At 58.9% G+C, this 23,511-nt stretch overlaps 2 protein-coding genes across 4 annotated transcripts; both read left to right on the plus strand.

Moving 5' to 3' along the window:
- The first annotated feature begins 61 nt into the window (after window positions 1-61).
- On the plus strand, window positions 62-9,163 carry KCNJ14 (potassium inwardly rectifying channel subfamily J member 14). Of its 3 annotated transcripts, none has more exons than XM_070498833.1 (3): window positions 62-201; window positions 4,905-5,658; window positions 7,193-9,163. In XM_070498833.1, the coding sequence occupies exons 2-3, from the start codon at window positions 4,957-4,959 to the stop codon at window positions 7,787-7,789; spliced, it is 1,299 nt and encodes a 432-aa protein (XP_070354934.1). In that variant the 5' UTR covers window positions 62-201; window positions 4,905-4,956; the 3' UTR covers window positions 7,790-9,163. The 3 variants fall into 3 exon arrangements, with proteins under 3 accessions (XP_070354934.1, XP_044615594.1, XP_070354935.1); XM_044759659.2 differs by lacking the exon at window positions 62-201 and adding an exon at window positions 1,318-1,785; XM_070498834.1 differs by lacking the exon at window positions 62-201 and having other exon boundaries at window positions 1,318-5,658.
- A 2,144-nt stretch (window positions 9,164-11,307) lies between these two features.
- CYTH2 (cytohesin 2) lies at window positions 11,308-20,074 on the plus strand. The gene is made up of 12 exons (XM_044759657.2): window positions 11,308-11,527; window positions 12,374-12,521; window positions 12,618-12,684; window positions 13,676-13,794; window positions 15,102-15,182; window positions 15,691-15,803; window positions 15,887-16,035; window positions 16,571-16,682; window positions 18,805-18,881; window positions 19,395-19,466; window positions 19,562-19,716; window positions 19,803-20,074. Exons 1-12 carry the CDS (start codon window positions 11,509-11,511, stop codon window positions 19,888-19,890), a joined length of 1,200 nt encoding a protein of 399 aa, XP_044615592.1. The 5' UTR covers window positions 11,308-11,508; the 3' UTR covers window positions 19,891-20,074.
- Window positions 20,075-23,511: the final 3,437 nt, after the last annotated feature.

Here is a 23,511-nt window from a genome sequence, read left to right on the forward strand (position 1 = left end):
TCTGCGGCTCTGAGCTGGCCCCACCCCCTGCCCCCCCTCAGGCCAGGCCTCTGATCCTCCTGTGGACACAGAGGTCGGACGCCCGGCACAGGGCCCCTGGGGCCGAGGACGGACCACAGCCCCTCAGTACTCACAGAGGCCTCCCCTCGGCCAAGCAGAGGAGCCCCCGGTGGAGGACATGGGGGTGGGCCGCCCCACCAGGTACGCGCCTCCATGGAGGGCCCGGGCAGCGCTCCTGGGCCTGGGAGCCAGCCTGCCTCCCCCTCCTCTCTGCTCCGCTGTCTCTGCCCCAAGGTCCCCCGTCCTCAGAGACAGATTCCAGCCCAGTGCCTCTGTCTCTGAATCCTCTCCATTTTCTGTCCCCCTCATCCTCCCTCTCATCCGAGCCTCTCTTTCTTGCCCCATCTCTGTCTTCCCAACTCCGTCTCCCCATCGTTCCATTTCCTAAGACAGGATCTCCACTTCTTTCCCGATTGATTGTAGTCGGCCTGTCTCTTTTCTGTCCCCCTCTCTCTGGGTCTCTGTCCCCCTCTCTCTGGGTCTTTCCGCTCCCTCCTGAGTCTCTGTCCCCCTCTCTCTGGGTCCCTGCCCCCCTCTCTCTGGGTCCCTGTCCCCCCCTCCAGGTCTCTGTCCCCTCTCTCTGGGTCTCTATCCCCCTCTCTCTGGGTCTCTGTCCCCCTCTCTGGGTCCCTGTCCCCCTCTCTCTCTGGGTCTCTGTCCCCCTCTCTGGGTCCCTGTCCCCCTCTCTGGGTCTCTGTCCCCCTCTCTCTGGGTCCCTGCCCCCCTCACTCTGGGTCCCTGTCCCCCCCTCCAGGTCTCTGTCCCCTCTCTCTGGGTCTCTGTCCCCCTCTCCCTGGGTCTCTGCGTCTTTGTCCCCCTCTGCGTCCCTGTCCCCCCTCTCTCTGGGTCTCTGTCCCCCTCTCTCTGGGTCTCTGTCCCCCTCTCCCTGGGTCTCTGCGTCTTTGTCCCCCTCTGCGTCCCTGTCCCCCTCTCTCTGGGTCTCTGTACCCCTCTCCCTGGGTCTTCATCCCCCTCTGGGCCCCTGTCCGTCTCTCTCGGGATCTCCACCCCCATCTCTGTCCTTCCCTCTTTCCTGGGCCCGCTCTCTCAGCACCCTTCTCTTCCTTCCCACTCAGAGCCTCTGCACCCTTGTCTGTCTCCAGTCTCTGCCCCACGCCCCCTCCCCTCAGTCCCTGCCCTCCACCCTGCTGCCCAGACCCCATCAGTAGTTGGGGGAGGGGGACACCCAGGGTGTGGGGAAGTGAAAGTGCTTCTTCGGTGGGGGGGGCGGGGAGGGAGGTTGGTGCCCAGGGGCGGGGCTTCTTGGCCCAGATTAGACAGTGACTTTGACATGAAGTCGATGCACCTTAAGCCACGGGTCTCCTTTATATGGAAACATTAAGCTGCTCTCGCAGGTCAGGGGGAGGAAGGGGGAGGACTTCAGGCTCCGGATACTTTTCCCTTCTGTCCTGCCTTTGCGGGGGAGGGGGTGCCCTGAGCCCAGTGGCCTACACCCCTGTGAGCTGGGCCACTTGGACACAAGACAGGGCCCCCTGGAGGTGAAGACCCCAGTCGGCCTTGTGAAATGGACACGGTCTCGTCCGCCTCACAGGGCTGAGGGTGGGACTCAAGGATTTAGGAGGAGAGTCCTGGTTTGGGAAGGCTCAGGACCAGACCGGCACCCCACCCCCGGCACCACGTGGGTCTGGCCAGGTCTCTGAGCCTGTTCCCCAACCTGTGAAACGGGACGATGATCTTGACCTCCCAGCATCCTGAACAGGCGAGGTGAGTGGCGGGGTCTGGTGGAGTCCGGGGGTGGCCATGGGCATCTGGTGAGCTCGTTAGGAGGCTCTGGAGCTCGGAGGTGCTCAGGAGGCAGGAGGAGGGCACTTGATAAGGTCATCCGTGGTTCGTCGCTCAGGCTCGGGCACCGAGAAGCCCGGAGTGGGGCCCAGGGTCTGCCACGTCCGGCTGAGGGACTTGAGACAAGGGATGGGCCCCGTGCCTCAGTTTGCTTTTTAAAAAAGCAAAGTCCCACCTCCCAGAGCTGTGATTAGAGACTGGTGAGTGGGTGTGAGGAGGCCCAGCCTGGGGCGGCGAGGGGAGGGGTCTGTGTGAGGGCTACAAAGGTAGAAGTTGGAGCCTGGATTCTGACCTCAAACCTGCCCCCTTCAGCGATGAGCCTCAGTTTCCCCTTTGCAGAAAAACGATCTCTAACGCCCAGGGTTGTGAGGGTGAGAAAAGAATCAAGGTTGGGGCACATCATGGGCGCTGGACACAGCCAGGCCCAGCCCACTCTGACCTGAGCCACAGCTTTGCCTCTGCAGAGGGGTGTAATAGCCCCCCACGTGGCAGACCTGTCCGGGTGGTCAGAGACAGCAGGTGCAGAGCTGGGGGCAGGGGAGGGCGCCCACTGGTGTTGAACTTCACATTGACTGAACGCCCTCTCCTCAGATTGAGTGCCCCCAGCCCTACCAAGAAGCCCATGAGGATCCCCAGGGCCTGGCACAGGGGGCACCGAGTACATAGGTGCTTGGTAAACACTGATGGAAGTGATAGGCAAAACACTTCACCCCTAGACCGGACAGGTCCTGGAAGTCCCTCCACCACCACGCTAGATGGTAACCCTGCAGCTGCTGGCGTACGATGAGGCCTGTAGGTCCATGCCCAGCTTTTCCCTCCATCTTTCCTCCACCCTGTCGAGGTTCCCTCCATTCCACAGATGAGGGAACTGAGGCTCAGGAAGGGCTGAGACTTCCCACCAGTCATAGAGCTAGTCAGTGGCCAGGCCACGATTTGCCCTAGAGCTGCCTGATTCAAAAACCCAACGTCTTTCTTCTGGATCCCTCTTCCTTTCAAGGTGGGGTTTTCTATCCTCATTCCACAGATGAGCAAACTGAGGCTCCAGAAAAGGAAGCCAGTGGTCTCAGGGCACGTAGTGGGTCAACAGCTGAGCCACGACTGGGTTGTGGGTCTATATGACTAGAAAGCACTTCCTGCCCTCGAAGGAATCCCATTTCCCCATTTTACAGTCGAGGAAACCATGGCTCAGAAAGACTTGCCCGAGATCGGAGGGGCAGGGCTGAGCCTGGGTTGGTTTTTGTTTTTTGTAATGGTTTCATTGAAATACAATTCACATACCATACAATTCACATATTAAAGTGTACGACTGCACGTTATTTAGCATATCCACAGAGTTGTGCAACTACAATCAATTTTAGAAAATTTTCATCACCCCAAAAAGAAGTCCCATGTTCTCTGGCTGTCACTCCCCAATCCCCCCATATCCCCAGTCCTAGCACCACTAGTCTACTTTCTCAATTTATAGATTTGCCCATTCTGGACATTTCCTATAAATGAAAGTACTCAATATGTGATCTTCTGTGATCAGCTTCTCACACTTAGAATGAGGTTTCTAAGGTTCATCCATGTTGTAGCATCTATCCATGCTTAATTTCTTTTTGTTGCTAGCAGTATTCTCTTGTGTGGATACACCACCTTTTATTTATCCATTCATCAGTTGATGGATATTTGGTTGTTTCCATCTTTTGGCTGTTGTGAATGACGCTGCTATAAACATTTGTGTACAAGTGTTTGTGTGGACACTCGTTTTAATTTATCTTGGGTAAGAGGAGAATTGCTGGGTCATATGGTAACCCTACGTTTAACCATTTAAGGAAATGCCAGACTATTTTCCTCACCAGCTGCACAACTTTACATTCCACCAGTAGTGTTTGAGGGTGCCAGTTTCTCCATATCCTTGTCCACACTTGTTATTTTCGGGGTTTTTTTCCTTTTGTTATTGCCATCCTAGTGGGTATGAGTTGGTATCTCTTTATGGTTTTGATTTGCATTTCCCTGAGGGCTAATGATGTCAGGCATCTTTTCATGTGCTTATTGGCCATTGGTCTATCTTTCTTGGAGAAATGTCTATTCAGATCCTTTGCCCATTTTTGAATTGGGTTGTCTTTTTATTTTATTGTTTTTATTTTTGGCGAGGGAGATTGGCCCTGAGCTAACATCTGTGCCAGTCTTCCTCTGTTTTGTATGTGGGATGCCGCCACAGCGTGGCTGGATGAGCGGTGGGTAGGTCCGTGCCCAGGATCTGAACCTGTGAACCCTGGGTGGCCGAAGCATAATGTGTAAACTTACCCACCATGCCACCAGGCCGGCCCCTGGAGTGTCTTTTTATTATTGAGTTGTAAGGCTCTTTATAGCTTTTAAAAACAAACTCTTCATCAGATATATGATTTACGACTATTTTCATCCGCCGGTGGATTGTCTTTTCACTTTCTTGATGGTGTCCTTTGAAGCACAAACGTTTTTAATTTTGATGAAGTTCAATTTACCCACTTCTTTTCCTTTTGTTGCTTGTGCTTTCTGAGCCTGTTTTTGAACCACAGGTGACCTCAGAGCCTGGCTCATCTCTCCATGCTGACTCCATGCTGGGAAGCAGTTACCACATAGTAGACTCTGCATTTGCTGGGACTCAAATCCCAGTTTACTCAGCTGTGACCTTGGGCAAGTCTAACGTTCCGTGCCTCAGGTTCCTCATTTGTACACTGGGCGTGATAATATCTATACTGCTCTGAGGCTAAAACACGTAAATTCATGTAATGTGCTCAAAACAGTGCCTGGCACTATATAAATGTCTGCCCTAATTATTCCGGCGCTTGCTATAATGTTGTTGTTGTTGTTATGGCTGTAGTTTTGTGGCTGTTGCTATACAATATCTCCTATAGTATTATTACACGGCTGTTGATGGGTACTGTTTTGACTGTCAAGGTGAGTATCCTTTCCCCCCTTTGCCAGATGAGGCCGCTAAGGCCCAGGGAGCATGCCTGTCCAAGAAGCCCACCATTCTTGGCCCCCCTGACGTTGCTGCCCGTTTCTTGTCCCCGCAGGTTCGGGGCGCCCGCCCCCCACTAGGCCAAGTGGAGGGGGTGCCCCCACCCAATGGGCCTGGCCAGGGCCCTGCGCCGCCTTAGCGGCGCCCTGGAGTCGGGGGAGAGCCGGGCGGGCGATGAGGAGGAGGCCGGGCCGGGGCTGTGCCACAACGGGTGGGCGCCGTCGGCGGTGGGGCGGCGGCGCGGGCGCTTCGTCAAGAAGGACGGGCACTGCAACGTGCGCTTCGTGAACCTGGGCGGCCAGGGCGCGCGCTATCTCAGCGACCTGTTCACCACGTGCGTGGACGTGCGCTGGCGCTGGATGTGCCTGCTCTTCTCCTGCTCCTTCCTCGCCTCCTGGCTGCTCTTCGGCCTGGCCTTCTGGCTCATCGCCTCGCTGCACGGCGACCTGGCCGCGCCGCCGCCGCCCGCCCCCTGCTTCTCGCAGGTGGCCAGCTTCCTGGCCGCCTTCCTCTTCGCGCTGGAGACGCAGACGTCCATCGGCTACGGCGTGCGCAGCGTCACCGAGGAGTGCCCGGCCGCCGTGGCCGCCGTGGTGCTGCAGTGCATCGCCGGCTGCGTGCTCGACGCCTTCGTCGTGGGCGCCGTCATGGCCAAGATGGCCAAGCCCAAGAAGCGCAACGAGACGCTCGTCTTCAGCGAGAACGCCGTCGTGGCGCTGCGCGACCGCCGCCTCTGCCTCATGTGGCGCGTGGGCAACCTGCGCCGCAGCCACCTCGTCGAGGCCCACGTGCGGGCCCAGCTGCTGCAGGTACCGGGCGCCGCGTCCCGGGGAGGGCGGGCTGGCGGGCGGGAGTCCTGGGGGATTGTGGGAGATGTAGGCCTGAGGGCGAAGTGTGCGTGGGGCCTGGAGGGTGCGTGGACTACAGTTCCCAGCAGTCTCTTAGGCAGGGAAGCTAGCGCCGAGCTCGGGGACTGAGGATGGTTCCCGGACCAGTTGTAGATGTAAAGCAAAGAGAGGGATTCGTGATCTCTCTAGTTCTTCCTGGAGGCCTAGACTTGAAACACATCTTGAGGCATAAAGAGCTTCCTGTGGCTTGAGGATGGGCCCTCTATGGGATGGTGGGAAATCTAGACCCGAGAGGGACACTCCCGGCCTGTGAAGGCTCCGAACTACAATTCCCAGAAGCCTCTGAGGGCAGAGAACGTGTCCAGACTGGGTGGTCTGAGGAGATGAGGTAGTTTTGTGGGTGCTGTAAACCACGGCTCAGGTTTACAATTCTCAGCCAACACTGTGGTACAGAGAATGGCCTATGACTTGAGTCCAGGCCCCTTTGGGGTTGTGGGAGATGTAGGCCCGAGGATGGGGTGCAGCTCACACCTGCAGAGCTGTGGAACACAATTCTTCCCCACCCCTGGGCATGGGGTCCTGCAGCATTTATGGGAGACGTCATTCCCCGCGTCAGTGGCCCAGTCGTTCCCACCAGCCTCCTGCTCGGAGGAGTACAGGGCAGGGGTAAGGAAATTCAAATTTTAGCTTCTCAGCAAAAAAACCCACAAAAAACAACTACAACTCCCATTGGCCTGTGGCTCCCTCCAGCGCCCTGAAGAAGGGGACTTAGTGTTTCTAGAATTGTAGTCAAACTGCCCAAACAAATTCTGGGGCAGTAGCTGCCCTTGCCCCAGTAAAGACACTTAAGAACCCTGGGCTGAGGTTGGACCTGGGTGAGAGGGAGGGACAGTGGTGGGAACTACAACTCCCAGCAGCATCTGGGGGCCCCTGAGACAGTTGCAAAAGACTGGGTCCCCCACCGCCCACTTCTGTCTCCTGCTTGACTGTTGGAGACACCAGGAGTCATGACCACGAGGGATACTGTGTCTCCCAGAAGTCTGTGGGGCACTGACATGGTCTGGGGGGAGGAACTGGAACCAGTGGGTAGGTGGGGTGAAACTGCCAACACGTGGCCTAGGGACTGCATACCCCGACCCACCCACACATACAAACACACATACACACCGGATGGAGGGGCTTGTGGTTGGGGTCAGGGGGCGGTAGATAGTGCAGGGCCTAGCCTGAGGCTGTGGTGGAATACAGGGTGTCATCCTCGTTTATCTTTCTCCGGCCATATATTGAAAGCCATTTTTTATTCCCGATCTGTCCCGTATCTCTGTCCTCCTCTCTTTCTGGGTCACTGTCCCCTTCTCTTTGGGTCCATGTTCTCACCCCACCCCAACCCCTGCTGGTCTCTGCCCTCCTCTTTCTCTGCATCACTCCTTTCTCTCCTGTCTCTGTACATCTCTGTGCTCCTTGCTGTCTATCTTTGGCCCCTCACTTTTCACTGCAGCCTCGAGTGACCCCGGAGGGTGAATACATACCGCTGGACCATCAGGATGTGGACGTGGGCTTTGATGGTGGCACCGATCGCATCTTCCTCGTGTCTCCCATCACCATCGTGCACGAGATCGACTCTGCCAGTCCTCTGTATGAACTAGGACGTGCCGAGCTGGCCCGGGCCGACTTCGAGCTGGTGGTCATTCTCGAGGGCATGGTTGAGGCCACGGCGATGACCACACAGTGTCGCTCTTCCTACCTCCCTGGTGAGCTGCTCTGGGGCCATCGTTTTGAGCCAGTCCTCTTCCAGCGTGGCTCCCAGTACGAGGTCGACTATCGCCACTTCCATCGCACTTATGAGGTCCCAGGGACACCCGTCTGCAGCGCCAAGGAGCTAGACGAACGGGCAGAGCAGGCTTCCCACAGTCCCAAGTCTAGCTTCCCTGGCTCCCTGGCTGCATTTTGTTATGAGAATGAACTTGCTCTGAGCTGCTGCCAGGAGGAAGATGAGGAAGAGGAAGCCAAGGAGGGGGACGAGGGGGAGGCAGAAGATGAAGCTGCCAGCCCCCGAGTACTCACACCAACCCTGGCACTGACCCTGCCCCCATGAAATCAGCTGGTGTCTCCCTATTTGTACCCCCTTCCCAGAGGTAGCAAGATGGAGAGATCAGGCCCTCTCCTGGGATGGCGGCAGGTGTTTCCCAAGACCAGACAGGCCTGCTGGGTAAATTATTAGCTGGTGAAGTTCTGCTATGCTTAGTGGACCCACCACGGACGTACTGGACCTTAATTCCACTGCGTTCCATGCTCCCTCCTGAGACCCCTTTGTCAGCCCGATTCCTGAGTCTCACCAGAGCTGAGGGATCCAGAATTCTGGACCACCCAAGAGGCGAGAACTCGTCGTTCTAGATTCCTCTATGTGGCTGGCTTAGGTTGTTGAGCAGGTCGGGAATCAGTGGTATAGACGGCCTCTGGGGGAGGAGGTCGACAGTTATTGAGCAGCAATAGAGATCAAGAGTCTGTAGGCCTGGATTGACCAGAGATTCAAGGGACTGTTGCTTCTAGACTCAGCCAACCAAGTAGCAAATGATTTTTTCTACACCACCTAAGGAGGGAAGGTTACGCCCTGCTTGGGTGGCCCTCCTTAAGAATGTCTGAAGAATTCAAGACTATCTTGATTGACCAATGTCAAGGAATGTTGACTGCAAGTCAAGAAAGGACCTTGTGGTTCCAGAAAGCCCAAGAGTTGAGATTCTGTGAATCTAGATTGAATGCAGAGGCAAGGACTGGTCATTCTAGAACAGCTTTGATCTAGAGAGTTGACATACTCCAGAAACTAGAGTTATGTTTCTAGAATGCACAAAACAATGGTGAGTCTGTGGGTCTAGAAGGACTGAAGTGAGAGATGAGGAGTTCTTGATGCCGGGTAACTCCGGACCACTGGCTGTAGGACATCGGAGCAAGGGGATAATCAATGCTTCTAAATGATCCGCAGGGTTTTTTTTTAAGTGCCATTCTAGAATGTCCAAAGGAATCAGGATTCTGTGGCTCTAGATTGATCACAGAGTCAAGGAAGGTGTGATGATCCTAGATATGTCTGAGATTTGCTGGTTCCAGTTTGCCCAAAGGACTTGAGAATCTCGATGATTCTAGACGACTTCTTTGTGGTTCTGTAATGCCAAAGAATCAAGGCTCCAGGGGTCCAGAGTTGTCCATTATCAAGACCTGGAAGTTCTAATCAGCTCCTAGAACTTGGCAGTTCTGAGGTAGACTCGGGACTCGAGAGACAGCATTTCTGGGCTGACCTAGAAGGTGTGGGTAACAGGGCTACTTATTGGGCAAGGAAAGGGAGAGGCCCAAGGCTGGTGAGTCTGCAGTGCTCTGGAATCCTGCACCTGGCGATGTGTGTTTATTTCTTAAAGGTGTTATACCTACATGTATTGTATATATATATATATATAATATAAATACAGATATCTATCTATTTTTTCCCGTGGTTCCTACAGAGGGGTTAGAAATTGAGCTTGAGCTAATTGGAACGGGGTCCTTTACAAAGATCCAGGAAGCTTTGCTCTAAATCCCAACTCTGCCCCAACTTTACTGTGTGACTTTGGGCAAATCACTCCCCTCTCCTTGCCTCAGTTTCCCCATCTGTAAAAATGGGACATTGGAACTCAAAGATCTCCAAGGGCCTTTCCACCAGGATGATTCTGCCCTTCACTGAGGGTGAGGTGGGGGTGAGGGTCCTGGGATTTCCCACATCTCCCTGGTGCTGGAAACCATAGCCTTCCATGGGCAACTGGAATGGGAGGTGCTCTTGGAGGCCAGCTCTGAACCTGGTTGTCTGAATCACAGGGCAGGCAAGGGGTAGTATGGGCTGTGGCTGGGGGCCAGAAGCACTGCCTCCCTGGTCCAGCTTGGGGGCCAGGGGAATGGAGGCGGTAGCTCTGAGTGCCAGGGGAGTGTGTTTAGGGGTTAAATCACTGGGAGCCCTGGTGGTGTGTCTGTGAGTGTTTCTGGAGCACCGGTCCTCAGGCCTGGCCCCTGCCATGCTGCCATCTACCTAAGTGCCCAGGAGGCTGGGAGCCAGCCGCAGAAGGAGCCACTGCCAGGAGGAGGGCATTGTCCCATCCCCGTGTCCCAAGACTAAGGGCAGGCACTGTCATTGCCCATCAGCCTAAGTGCTGCGTCATGCTAGGTCCCCCCTTCTGTCTTCCCCATCCCCCTTTATCCTTCAGAATCCCCACGTAATCACCGGATGGGATTAATTAGCTGCCGCTCTCCCAGCTCAGGGTGTCTAGGGTAGGGACTAGAGGCAATGGAACCACAGGAGTGGAGGAGGATGTTAAGTTGGGGGTGAAAGGACAGGAAAAGGAGTCTGTTTGGAAGGATGGGGAGTGGGGGCGGGGCGGGCACAGCCTGGGCTTCCACCGGGGAGGGCAGCGCCTGGGCCACTCATAAAGGTCAGTGAGGGGATTAGAAGGCTCCGTGGCTAATCTGTCAGCTTAACCAGGTCCCAGCCCCGAATCCGTCCCCACCTGCGAGCCCAGGGACGGCGAATGAGGACGAGGCCCAGGCACCACCTCAGACCCAATTAGGGACCCGCCCGTGACAGGGGAGCTCAGGGTCTCCATCCCGGCTGGCCGGGCTTCTGCACCCTCTTTGCCTGCAAGGAATGGGAATGAGAGGCTGGAGAGGGGGACGGCCTGAGATGCAGGAGGACTCCGAGAGGAGGGAGGACTTTATGAAGAGCCAAGAGTATAAGAGGAGGGGGAGTAAGGGGGGGCGAGTCGGAGCGGAGGGAAAGAACTCTGAGAAGGGGGAAGGAATCAGAGGTGGGAGGATGCTGAGGAAAAGGGAGTTTGTCTTAGGGGGATGCTAGGGTAAGGGGAGGAGTTTTAGGGAGAGAGAGAGGAGCCTGAGAAGCAGACGGCGCCAGGTAGGCGGAGCCTGTGCTTTCTCTATATTCGGCTTTCCCCTATTGTCCCGTTCTCCATGACAGATGCCAAAGAGCGTAGCATTTGGGAGAAAGAATAAATCTTTTGTTCCACCACCCTTTGACTCTGAAGAGGCTAAGGTGGATGGGGTCAGAGGACGGGGTAGGAAAAGGGTCTGAGTATCGCAGAGGCCAGTGCCGGGAGGAAGGAGGCCAGAAGAAAGGTGAGCCAAAGCTGCTCCTGGTTGCCTGGCAACCGCTGCCGTCAAACGCCAGCTGGGCCTGCTAGGAGGTGTGGCTCACCGAAACAACTGGCAGTCGTGGTCCCGCCCCCTGGCAACAAGACTAACAAAGTACCGCCCCCCAGCAACGCCTTGCTAGGGGCGGGGCTCTATTGAATTAGTATCCTAGAGCCCAGAGCCCTTGCGCAGGCGCAGTCCTCTCTGCGCCGCATAAGCCCCTCCATGCAATTCCCTTCCGAGGCTTCTCATTGGCGGGCCAGCCAGCCAAGTGCCTTCTTTTGTCTCGGAGGCGGGGCCAGGCGCCCTTCCCGCGCTCCAATTGGCCCCCCAGACCGTCTACCTCCGGCCGGACATGGCTACGTATGCTCCTTGTGCGCCTATTGGCCCTGGAGGACTATCCTTCGGCGTCGGGGGCGGAGCAGACGAGAGGGCACGTCGTGGATTGGACGGTGTCAAAACGAGGGGCGGTCCCTACTGGCGGGGCGGTTGGGAGGCGAAGGGAGAGTCTTTTCAGCGCTGAGGACTGGCGCTGAGGAGGCGGCGGTGGCTCCCGGGGCGTTTGAGCGGGCTCACCCGAGCCCGCGGGCCAGCGCGGATCCAGGCCCGACCGGCGGGACCGCCCCGGACTCCCCGCGGGCCTTCCTAGCCGCCATGGAGGACGGTGTCTATGGTAGGTCGGGGAGGGGCGGGGCCGGCGGGGCGCGGACGGAGCGTTCCGTCCCGAACGTTCCTCCGAGAACATCCCTGCGGGCGGGCGCGAGCCCTTCGGACCCCGGTGGCCTCGCCTTTGCGGGGCGCGGGCCGGGCTTCCGGCGGGGCCCGAGAGCGGGGCGTTCCAGGCCATTGTTTGGGCCGATCCTGTTTCCGGTGGCGGCGGGAGGGGGCGGGATGGAGCGGCGGAGGCGAGGCCGGGGCGGGACCATTCCCGCTGGAGGGGCCGGGCGAGCCCAGGGCCTGCCGGGAGCGGGGAGGGGGGCGGCAGGGGACGGGGGTGCTGCAGAGACCCCGCCCCTTCCCCAACTCTTCCCGGCTGTCATCCGCGTCCCCTGCCTCATCCGCGTCCCCTGCCGTAGCTACTGCCCATGGACCCGGGAGTCAGGACACCCCGGCCCCCGGCCGCCTCGCCAGCAATGGAGGCGGAAAACCGAGGCCTCAGCCCCCCTCCAAGTAATGGACCCAGCAGTTCAGGCTTCCAGCTCTTTCTTTTCCCCAGACCTAAGAGTTCAGGCTCCCGGTCCCCTTCCCCCTTAGACTCAGGAGTCCGGACCCCAAGCCCCCTCCTCCTCCAGGACTGGAGAATCTAGATCCCAGCCCTTCCTCCCCTGGACTGAGGAATCCAGGCCCCCAGCCCCTTCCTCCTGCAGACATAGGAGGCCCGACCCTCATCCTCATCCTCATCTTCCCCCTGAACCTGGGAGTCCTGCTCCCCTCCCCCAGCCGTGGCCTCCCCCAGAGGGCAGGATTCCAGGCTCCCAGTCCCCAAAACTGACCTCCAACCCCTGATCCCGGCCCCCAGAGCCCCCAGACCTGACGCCGGAGGAGCGGATGGAGCTGGAGAACATCCGGCGGCGGAAGCAGGAGCTGCTGGTGGAGATCCAGCGCCTGCGGGAGGAGCTCAGCGAAGCCATGAGCGAGGTGGAGGGTCTGGAGGCCAATGAGGGCAGGTGAGGGCCGGGGTAGGGGACTTGGGGGTCATGGGACCAGGCCAGGCTGGGGATGCCCAGGATTGACTTTCCGTCTCCCGTTCTCTGCCCCTGCAGTAAGACCTTGCAACGGAACCGGAAGATGGCAATGGGCAGGAAGAAGTTCAACATGGACCCCAAAAAGGTGCTTGAGGCCACAGGGCTGGGATCAGCCGGGCAGACATCCAGACAGGTTCCTGGCACTTCCACGTTCCAGAAGTGTGACGGTTAAAGGTCTCCATTAGGTGGACAGACTTGGTCCTGATCCCTGGGTTCAGATGGTGACTGTCCGTTTGTCCTCTGAACACTAGCCAAGTGCTCCAGCCTCCTGACCTTTGCCTCTGCTGTGTCCTCTGCCTGGGAGGTCCTCTTCCCCTTTCTGTTCCTATTTCTGGACCCGCTTCTGGTGTCACCTAGAGTCCCAGGGGGAGCTTGAGTCTAGTAGGGAACATGGACAATGACAGAGGGTTCACAAGTGCCGTGGCAGAGGGAGGTGCTGGGGGCTGTGGAAGTCGGGGAGGGCTTCCCTGAGGAGGGGACATTCAGATCAGGTTCGAAGGATGAGTCAGTGTTCACCAGGTGGAGGAAAGATGTTTGTGCATTCAGTCATTCATTTTACACCCATTTCCTGAGGCTTCCTTGGGCCTGCCCCTTTGCTAGGCAATGCTGGGGACTCAGAGTTTGACCCAAGCTTGCCCTCAGGGAGCCCCAAGACATGGATACCACAGTCTAAAGAGAGAGCTATAATGGAGGTCCTCATGGCATAGGGAGAGCCAGAGAAGGCCCCCGTCCAGCCCGAGGCTTGGCGCTCACAGCCCTTGATGGACTGCTGTCTGCTAGTAGTTTCTCACCTTATTCTTCTTACCCGAAGCAATGTAGTTTGTTCAGTCATTCAACAAACGAGCTCTTGCTCCTGCTCTTGGTGCTGGAATTAACCGGGCAAAGCAGCGGTAACAGTAGGAGCAAAGGCTATGAGGTGGGAGGGGTGGTATTTAAGGACCTGTAAGACGCCTGAAGATGACACCTGGCCCCGCTTGGTCGAGGATGGGGGTGGCTTGGGCTGCCGAGGTTTCCGAGGAGGTGGCGGGCAGTGGCGTCCTGGCTGTCATCACTGAGACCCGGCCCCCACCTACCAGGGGATCCAGTTCTTGGTGGAGAACGAACTTCTGCAGAACACCCCCGAGGAGATCGCCCGCTTCCTGTACAAGGGCGAGGGCCTGAACAAGACGGCCATCGGGGACTACCTCGGGGAGAGGTGAGACCCGGCCCGCTCTCTGGGCCTCTCCCCGCGGCCCCGCCCCCAGCTCCTGCCCTCACACCGCAGCTCCTCTCCCAAGGCGAGGCCTGGAGGGACTGGCCTTCCCACTGGACTCTGCCAGAAGGCACCGACACAGGGGCCTCGGGCAGCCTGGGCCGCCTGTGAGCTTCCTGGGGACCGTTGTGGACATCTGGGAGATGTGGGGACCCTCCGTTTAGGTCTGGGGACAGTGGAGAACATCTGCGTGTCATGGGAGCATGCGAGCCATGTGTAGACAACTGGTGCGCATGGGAACTGTGGACAGCTAGGAAGTGTGGGGACCGTCACTCGCTATCCAGGAGCACGGGGACCCCAAGGACATCTGGGAGCGTGAGGACCATCTGTGGACCTCTGGAGTGTGGGGACCATCTCAAAGGCTGTGAGACTGGACATAGGAGTGCATGGGGACCCTCTGTGAAGTCTGGGAAACCTGAGGACCATCTGGGAGCGTCTGGGGTGCGTGGAGAATGTTTGGATGTCTGAGGTGCGCAGGACCATCTGTGAATGTCAAGTGCTTAGGGATTGTGTGCACATCTAGGGTGTGTGGAACTTTCTGGACATGTGAGGTGCACGGGGACCATCTCTGGACATCTGGGGTGCATGGAGACTGGGGATGTAGGGACTGTCTGTAGATGTCTAGGAACCTGTGTGGACATCTGTAGATGTTTGGGGACCATCTGTGGACATCTGGGGATGTGGGGGCCATCTGTAGATGTCTGGGGATTATCTGTGGACATCTGAGGCATATGGGGACCAACTGTGGGCATCTGGGGTGTGTGGGAGCCATCTGTGGGCATCTGGGGTGTGCGGACCATCTGTGGGCATCTGGGGTGTGCGGGGACCATCTGTGGGCATCTGGGGTGTGTGGGGATCGTCTGTGGGCATCTGGGGTGTGTGGGGACCATTTTGTGGACATCTGGGATGCGTGGGGACTGTCCATGGGCATCTGAGGGAGTGGGAGCCCTCTCTGGACATCTGCGGAATGTGAGAGAGGTCACAGTAGGCAGACCACACTTGTGCTGCGTCTCCCAACTGTACAAAGGTCCAGCCAAGCCAGGGTTCTCCTACAGATGGTCCTCCCCAGAGAGTGTTCTGGATATCCCTGCCTGCGTGCCAGGCCAGTGATGGGGCCACATCAAAACTTGACCCGCTACGGAGGCAGCACTGTGCAGAAGAGGTGGCACAGCCTCCCCAAGGCTTTGCCTCCGGTCCACTCCCACCTCCCGAGACTTTTTCCTGACATGACTTTGTCCCTCTCCTCCCAGGGAAGAGCTGAACCTGGCAGTGCTCCATGCCTTTGTGGATCTGCATGAGTTCACCGACCTCAATCTGGTACAGGCCCTCAGGTGAGAAGGACAGAGTTGGAAGGGCAGGAGCGTATCTGTCAGAGCTTTCTTTACAATTGATGACCTCTACTCAAAACAGGAACAGAAACAAAAATTAGTAGATTGATTGTCTTGTGCAATGCAAACGTCCACAGTAGTGTCTGCTTCAGGTATAGCTGTATCCAGGTGTTCAAATGGTGTCAGAAGGTCAACTCTATCTATCGGTTGTGCTCGCCACTGTGTTGGCATTGCTCTCTGCAGACCCTCCTCCCACATGATAACAGAAGCTCCTAGCAACCATCAGATCTGTTTAGTAACGTTAGCAGAAAGAAAGAGGCTATTTCTGTATAAATCCATGAAAACTCCCACAGCCAGTGCTCATTGGTCAGATTGGATCACGTGTCCATACCTGACACAGCCACTGAGGCCACAAGGTTTGGAGCTCTCACTGCCAGTTCCTCACACCCATGGAGAGCAAGGAGGGGCTTCTGCCAGTCCTGGCACCCACCCCAGCCCCTCTCTAACCCAGGCAGTTTCTGTGGAGCTTCCGCCTGCCTGGAGAGGCCCAGAAGATTGACCGGATGATGGAAGCCTTCGCCCAGCGATACTGCCTGTGCAACCCCGGGGTTTTCCAGTCCACAGGTGGGGGCCTGGGGTCTGGGGCCTGGGAAGGAGGGCCGGGGGCCCACATACCTGTGTCATCACCCCGTGACTGTCCGGTGCAGACACGTGCTACGTGCTGTCCTTCGCCGTGATCATGCTGAACACCAGCCTTCACAATCCCAACGTCCGGGACAAGCCGGGTCTGGAGCGCTTTGTGGCCATGAACCGGGGCATCAACGAGGGCGGGGACCTGCCTGAGGAGCTACTCAGGGTCAGGCCCCCTCCCCTCCCCACAGCCCCTCAGCCCTGTCCTCTTCCTGCCACAGACCCTCCCCCGGTCCCCTGTGCCTGAGCCTGAGCCGTCCGCCAGGGATCACCGCCCCTCCCACGGACGCCATCCTGTCGCTTTCCCTTCGTTCTCTCTGGCTGCCTCTGCCTTTGTCTCCGCGTTTCTCTTTGCGGTCACTCTGGCCCTCTGAGTCTTTCTGGGTGTTGGTCTGTCTCTTTCTCCGCCTGTCTGTCTGCTTCTCTCTGAGAACTAGCAGCCTCTTCCAACTGTGTCTGTTCTCTCTACATCTTCTTTTTCTCTCCTCTCTGGGGCTCCCTCCACTCTTCTGCCTTCCGTTTCCCTTTCCTCCCCAGCCGCATCCTTCCTTCTCCACCCGCCCTCCCTCTGGGGGCCATCCCACCCGTCCCACCCGTGGTCTCATTGCCTCCCTGGCTGCTGGAGCACCGCCCTCCCATGCCATGTAGCCCCAGGAGGGTTCCCGGGGCCTGGAGTTGCTGACTGCGCCTTTGCCCCTCAGAACCTCTACGACAGCATCCGGAATGAGCCCTTCAAGATTCCTGAGGATGACGGGAACGATCTGACCCACACCTTCTTCAACCCGGACCGGGAGGGCTGGCTCCTTAAGCTGGGTATGTCCCCTCCTGACCCTGCTGGGAGAAGTTAGGGGGCCAGGCTGTGGATGTGGCTTACACACATACCTGCTGTGTGACCTTAGGCAAGTGATTCGACCTCTCTGAACCCCACTTTCCACATCTGCACAATGGGGTTGGATACAAGATCAGGCCCATGTGCTGGGTGCAGGCACAGGGCCTGGCATTGAGGAGGGGCTCCGTAAACATTGGTGGGTGCAGAGAAGGGGTGAGGGAGCACGGGGTTCATGCCCGGCTCTGTGCTTAGGACTAAGAGTCCCCAGCTGGCCGTGGGCAAGTTGGGGGCCAGTCCACCTTGAGACACGTGGCACCAGCAAATGCAGGGTGAGTTAGCAGGGGTCATACAGGCGCCCCTTTCGAGGGGTCATCTGAGGGTTGAGTGGCTCTCAGCCCTGGCTGCACACGGGACGCCCCAGGGAGCTTTGGAGCCCCGCTGGCCCGGCCGCAGACCGTGAAGTCAGGATCTCGGGGGCCGCGTGGGCCGGCCGTCACGTTGCAAGCTCCCAGCGGCCTCCAATGCGGAGCCGAGGTTGAGTGCCGCCGGCTGTGAGCCGCGCCTGGTAGTAGACGCCCCCCGGGAGTGCCGGCTGTGGCTTTTTGATGGCGAAGCGGCGAAGGGTGGCTCCAGGGAGACAGTCGGGTGAGGAGCTACAGTCCAGTGGAGACCGTGGAGGCAGCGGGGGCCCCGGGGAAGCTTCCAGCCCATCGCCGGCCATGGAGGGTCTGCTCCCTCCAGGGTGCCTCTCCCCTCCCGCTGTGAGCTGTGCTCTGAGGCCAAGGCCCCTGCAGCCAAGGCAGGTCCCCGGCCGGGTGCACAGGTGTCCTGGGGCACAGGTGTCCTGGCGCCTGTCAACAACGCGGACCCCTCCCTGCAGCCAGCACGCTGGCGGGTGCATTCCCGCCTCAGCTCCAGGCGGCGCCCCTGGCAGGGAGTGGGCAGGAAGGAGAGGAAAGCAGGAGGGCCAGCTTCACTGGGAGCCAGGGCCCCTCCTGACCACTCCCACCTGCAGGCGTCCTTCCCAGTTCCCGGGTGAGGAAACAGGCTCGGTCACCATCCAACAGCCACAGGGCAGAGGTGGCCTTGAAACCAGATCTCTTTGCTTTGTGGCCATTAGAAAAGGTAGCTCTTCCTTAAAACACTGAAGAGAGGCAGGGAAGTCTGTGCTGGGGGTTATATCCCCAAAGATGGTTCCTAAAAGCCGTTGTTACTGTTACTATTTAATCTTCCTGGGACCACAAGGAACCCAGAAGCAGAAAGGTGTGGGCCCAAGTGCATCTCCAGATTGGAGTCCAGAGAGGGCAAGAGGTGGTCCTAAGGTCACACAGCCAGTTTCTACTGGAGCTGACATGAGTCCCCACGCCTACCCCAGGCCAAGGACTGGGGGTTCTGTCTTGTGGGATGAGCTCCAGGGAGAGACATCTCCACTGTGGCAGTGGAGGGCCCTCCTGGCTAGGACCTGTCCTTGGGGGTGGGCTGGAGCCGGGCACTGATGCAAGGAGGTGTTCGTGGCCCTCCGTGGGCTCGGGTCCTCGGCCTCCCGGGGCGGGAGAGGGTCTGGCTGTTCCTCCCTCGTGTGGATGTAACTGGTTTTCTTCCCTCTCTCTCCCTCCCTCTCCTCTCTGCGTGTTTCTCTCTGCTGTTGCTGTCTCTCCCTCCCGCCCCCTGCGCACTCCCCCCTCACCCACCCTGTTTCTGTCTCCTGCGGCTCTTGGGGGCACCCCATTCTTCTGCCTTCCCTTCTCCTCGCCTGGTCCTGCCTGCTTTCTCGCTGCCTGCCCCAGGAGGTAGGTACACGGCCCCGTCCCGCTCCCCGACACTACACGAGGGGAGGGGCTGCCCCCAGGAGCCCGTAGGAGGGGCTGGGGGCCCGGACTCCTGGGCGCTGGGCCGACAGACAGGCTTAGAAAGCAGAGAGCCCCATGCTGGGGGTGGGCCCAAACACGCCTGTCCCTGCTTGTCTGTCTCTTCCCACGCGTCGCTTTGTCCCAGGCCCCGCAGCCCCGCCTTCCCTGCGCTGCTCTGCCTCACTCCCCTCCCCGCCCTCCCAGAGGCCCTGTCCCCCTGTTGAGCCCAGGCCCCCTCCCACCCCTTCCCTTTCAGGGGGCCGGGTGAAGACGTGGAAGCGGCGCTGGTTTATCCTCACAGACAACTGCCTCTACTATTTTGAGTACACGACGGTGAGGGTGGAGCCGGGCTGTGCTCTGGGGCCCTGGGAGGAGGGGCTGGGGCTGGACCCCTGGGCCTGAGGGAGGAGGGGCTGGGGCTGGACCCCTGGGTCTGAGGGAGGAGGGGCTGGGGGCCGGGACCCCTGGGTCTGAGGGAGGAGGGGCTGGGGGCCTGGACTTCCCGGTCTGAGGGAGGAGGGGCTGGGGCTGGACCCCTGGGTCTGAGGGAGGAGGGGCTGGGGGCCGGGACCCCTGGGTCTGAGGGAGGAGGGGCTGGGGGCCGGGACCCCTGGGTCTGAGGGAGGAGGGGCTGGGGCTGGACCCCTGGGTCTGAGGGAGGAGGGGCTGGGGCTGGACTCCTGGGTCTGAGGGAGGAGGGGCTGGGGCTGGACCCCTGGGTCTGAGGGAGGAGGGGCTGGGGCTGGACCCCTGGGTCTGAGGGAGGAGGGGCTGGGGGATGGACTCCCGGGTCTGAGGGAGGAGGAGACTAGTGGTGACTGAGTCTTGTCCAACTTGTTCTTTCAGGACAAGGAGCCCCGAGGAATCATCCCCCTGGAGAATCTGAGCATCCGAGAGGTGGACGACCCCCGGAAACCAGTAAGGCCCCCTCTGTACCCCTCCTGCCGCGGCGATGGCTCCTCTGGCCCCAGGCTGCCTCTTACCCCCGTCCGTCCTCTCCCGCGTCCCCGCAGAACTGCTTCGAGCTCTACATCCCCAACAACAAGGGGCAGCTCATCAAAGCCTGCAAGACGGAGGCGGACGGCCGGGTGGTGGAAGGGAACCACATGGTCTACCGCATCTCGGCCCCCACGCAGGAGGAGAAGGACGAGTGGATCAAGTCCATCCAGTGAGCCTGGGCTCCGGAGCCCCAGGTGGGGAGGGCTGGGGCCCCGACTCCTTGGTCCTCACCCTGGGACCCCCTCCCCTCCACAGGGCAGCTGTGAGCGTGGACCCCTTCTATGAGATGCTGGCGGCAAGGAAGAAGCGGATTTCTGTCAAGAAGAAGCAGGAACAGCCCTGACCCCCTGCCCCCAACTCCATTATTTATTACGGAGCTGCCCCGCCCGGGTGGCCGGACCCCTGGGCCTTGGGGCTGCGGATGGATCCTGGCTCCCCATTTGGAGGATTGTCCACCTCTAGCTCCTCTCTCATTATTTGTAATTAACACGCTGTTGGTAATCTTATTAATTATTTAACCACTCGCAGCCTGTGGACCCCCTCATTTCTTGGAGTTGACGGAGCTCAGGTGCTGGGTGGAGCCAGCCAGGCAGCCCCATCATGACCAGGGCCAGGAGCGCTGGTCCCTGTCGGGAGCTCCCACCCCACATGAGGGAACGGTGCTGTAGCCCCATGGGGACCTCACCTGGGTGGCTCCATTCTGCTTCTCCCCCCTCAGCCTGCAGGGTGGGGTAAGGGGACAAGTTGAATGTGGCCAGAGCTGGTGCTGAGTTAGAATTGCACAGCATTTAGATCGCAGGTGTATGGAGGTTCCGGGGTGAGGTCCCGCCTTCATCCCAGACGGTGCTCGACAGCCAGGAGCCAGGCGGGTACTCGTCCCCACCCTTGCTCTCGTGGGGCTTGTGGTCTTTAAGGGGCGGCAAGTAATGTCTGATGGGGTTGTGAGCTGGGCTAGTGATTTGAGGGAGAACGAGAGAGCTGGAAGGCCTGGAAAGGGACCTACGCTCAGGGTCCTGGCCAGGATGAATCTGGGAAAAAGAAGGAGACCAGTACCGTGGGTGCCAAGGCCTTGCTCGCTCACAGGATATCCCTGGGGCTGGGCCAGAGGTTGCTGGTGTCAGAAGTAGGCCAGGCTGAAGTACATGGGGTAGGGGTTTTGGGGACGAGAGGATGGGACTGCGAGCCAACTGAGCTGGGTTTTAAAGCCACCAGTTTACAGCAAGCAGGGAACATGTGCTTTCCCAGGAATCTGACAGCCTCTGAAGTAGAAGGACCGCCTTCTTTGAGGGAGAAGACTTGCCGCGGGGGTGGCACCCTGAGGTCTGGGCTTGTCTCCCTTTGCCCTCCAACTTGGGGCATGCATGGGGTCCCCAAAGAATAAAGGCGTGTGGATCCTGGGCTGGCAGGCTGAGAGACCCCATGTCTCTCCTACGCCCAGGTCTGCGGCTCAGGAGACTTCAGTACAAGAAACCACAACTCAGGGTAGGCCCCGGTGGAGACCCGGCTGACAGAGGCCTGTTGCCCGGGGGGGCCAGGCTGGAGTTGCAGTTCCTGCCCCTCGCTGCGGCCTCAGGGGTCCGACTGCCAGTTGCTGGGTGCTCAGTGAGGTGGGGAGCATCCTGAATCCTGGGCTTTGGTCCTGGACCCGCCCTCGGCCTCAGGCATCCACTGGGGTGAAGACCCCATAGCACTTTAACAGCACTGCCACCCTCAGAGGTGGCAACCCTCACTCTCAAGAGACCTTTGGACGACAGATCCCTGGGAGCTGTGCAGCACTGGCCGCTCCGCTGATGAGCGAGCCATTCTCGAGGTCTCCTGGGAGTTGTAGTTTCTCAAGATCCGCTGTCATCGTTCCTTGAGCCTGGTCCCCTGCCCTTGTGCTGGTTGGGAAAAGAGACCCTGACCCCTTCAGTCCCCAGGGGCTGATGGGAAACAGAACTCCCAACTCCTCCCAAGGTCCCAGGGAAATGGAGTCATTGACCTGAGAAGGTCATGGGAAATGCGGAGAGGGCCACCACTCTCTCACCCTATGCTGCTCTCCATGGAATGTACCCTTGGGTACTGAGTGCGTACTAGTGGGAAGGTAGCTGGCTCCGTGGAGATGCCCTGGAAGAGCATTCCCGGTGGAGGGAACAGCATATGTGGAGGCAGGAAAAGGCAGGATGTGTTGGAGTAACTGACAGTGGGCCACGTGCCTGTGGAGTGGTGATGGAGGGGGAGGGTGATAGGAAATGAGGGGGACGCACAGGACTGATTGTGCGCGGCCTGGGCAGACATGCTGGGCCCTTAGATGTATTTTTAGCTGATAGGAAGCCATCTAAGGGCGTGACGCAGAAGAGCGACGCATTTGGATTGAGGTTGCAGGAGGGCCCTCTGGTGGCTGCAGGGGAAGGATCTGGAGCTGAGCAGGGGCGGCAGCAGCGGGTGAGTGAGGAGGCTGTGGGGTCCGCCCAGTGCAGGAGGGCGCGGCTGCCGAGGTGGAGACGGTGGACCCGCTGAGTCGTTTGGGAAGAGGAGCCAGCAGGACTTGCTGAGGGCTGGCTCAGCTCTGCGATTCTGGCTTGAGCAACTGGTGAAGGGCAATGCCATTTACTGAGATGGCCGAAAAGAGAATTTATGGGGGAAAAAGTGGTGCTGGTTTGACCAAATGAAGCTGGAGATGCCTGGAACATTCAGACAGACTCCAGTCACCTCCAAATTGCCCCTCGGTTTTGCCCCCAATCCATCCCCTCCCCAAGGACTAAGAATTCTGGCTTCCGGCTCCCTCCTCTCCCAGGACCCCAAATTCCCAACCCCTTTGTTACAGGTTTGTGTCTCCCCAAAAGATCATATGTTGAAGTCCTAACCCGCAGTTAGAATGGGATCTTTGAAAATAGGGTCATTACAGATCTAATTAGTTCAGATGAGGTCGTCCACGTGGGCCCCAATCCAATAGACTGATGTCCTGATACGAAGGGAAATTTGGGACACAGACACACGCAGATGGGGAAAACGCCATGTGAAGATGAAGGCAGAGATGGGGGTGATGCTTCTAGACGCCAAAGCATGCCAGAGATTGCCAGCGAACCACTAGAAGCTGGGGGAAGAAGCCTGGAACGTTCTCCCTCACAGCCTTAGAGGGAACCGGGCCTGCTGACACCTTCATCTTGGACTTCTAACCTCCAGCAGCGTGAGGCAATAAAGGTCTGCAGATTAAGCCACCCAATTTGTGGTTCTTTGTACTGCAGACCTGGTGAACTAATACATTCCTCCTCCCTCAGACCCGGGGGTCCCGGCTCCCAGCCCCTCCTCCCTCAGACCCGGGAGTCCAGGCCCCAGCACCTCCTCCCTCAGACCCGGGAGTCCAGGCCCCAGCACCTCCTCCCTCAGACCCGGGAGTCCAGCCCCAGCCCCTCCTCCCTCAGACCCGGGAGTCCAGGCCCCCAGCCCCTCCTCCCTCGGACCCGGGAGTCCAGGCCCCAGCCCCTCCTCCCTCAGACCCGGGAGTCCAGGCCCCAGCCCCTCCTCCCTCAGACCCCGGGGGTCCAGGCCCCAGCACCTCCACCCTCAGACCCGGGAGTCCAGGCCCCCAGCCCTTCCTCCCTCAGACCCAGGGGCCAGGCCTTCACCTCCCCCTCCAGCGTGGTTCCATGCAGCACCCACCCTAGGCAGGCGCGTCCCAAGAAGAGGCCGAGCACCCCCAGGCCCACCAGCAGGGGCAGTAGCGGGAGGAAGCAGGACCCTAATCCTCTCACTGCTCCATCTCCATCCCCCAGACTTACTTGTGACCCTAATGCCCTCATCCCCTTAATCCCCACGCCAGGAGTCCACAGCATCCCAGTGGGGTACCCACTCCCGGCCCCTTCCCTCCTCTCTCATCCATACAGCATCCCTCAAGTACGCAAATGAATCTGGTACCAAGGTGATGGGGGAAGGTCAAAGCCAGGAGATCAAAGATGCAAAGACAGACCCGGTCAGAGGGAAG

The sequence above is a fragment of the Equus asinus genome, chromosome 26 (assembly GCF_041296235.1).
Source record: "Equus asinus isolate D_3611 breed Donkey chromosome 26, EquAss-T2T_v2, whole genome shotgun sequence".
Taxonomy (NCBI): Eukaryota; Metazoa; Chordata; class Mammalia; order Perissodactyla; family Equidae; genus Equus; species Equus asinus.

Coding starts and splice junctions, on each gene's coding strand:
- KCNJ14 (XM_070498833.1), top strand. CDS start 4,957: ATGGGCCTGGCCAGGGCCCTGCGCCGCCTTAGCGGCGCCCTGGAGTCG. Junction 5,659..7,192: donor TGCGGGCCCAGCTGCTGCAG/GTACCGGGCGCC, acceptor TTTTCACTGCAG/CCTCGAGTGACCCCGGAGGG.
- CYTH2 (XM_044759657.2), top strand. Junction 12,522..12,617: donor CTGGAGGCCAATGAGGGCAG/GTGAGGGCCGGG, acceptor CTGCCCCTGCAG/TAAGACCTTGCAACGGAACC. Junction 16,036..16,570: donor TGCCTGAGGAGCTACTCAGG/GTCAGGCCCCCT, acceptor TTTGCCCCTCAG/AACCTCTACGACAGCATCCG.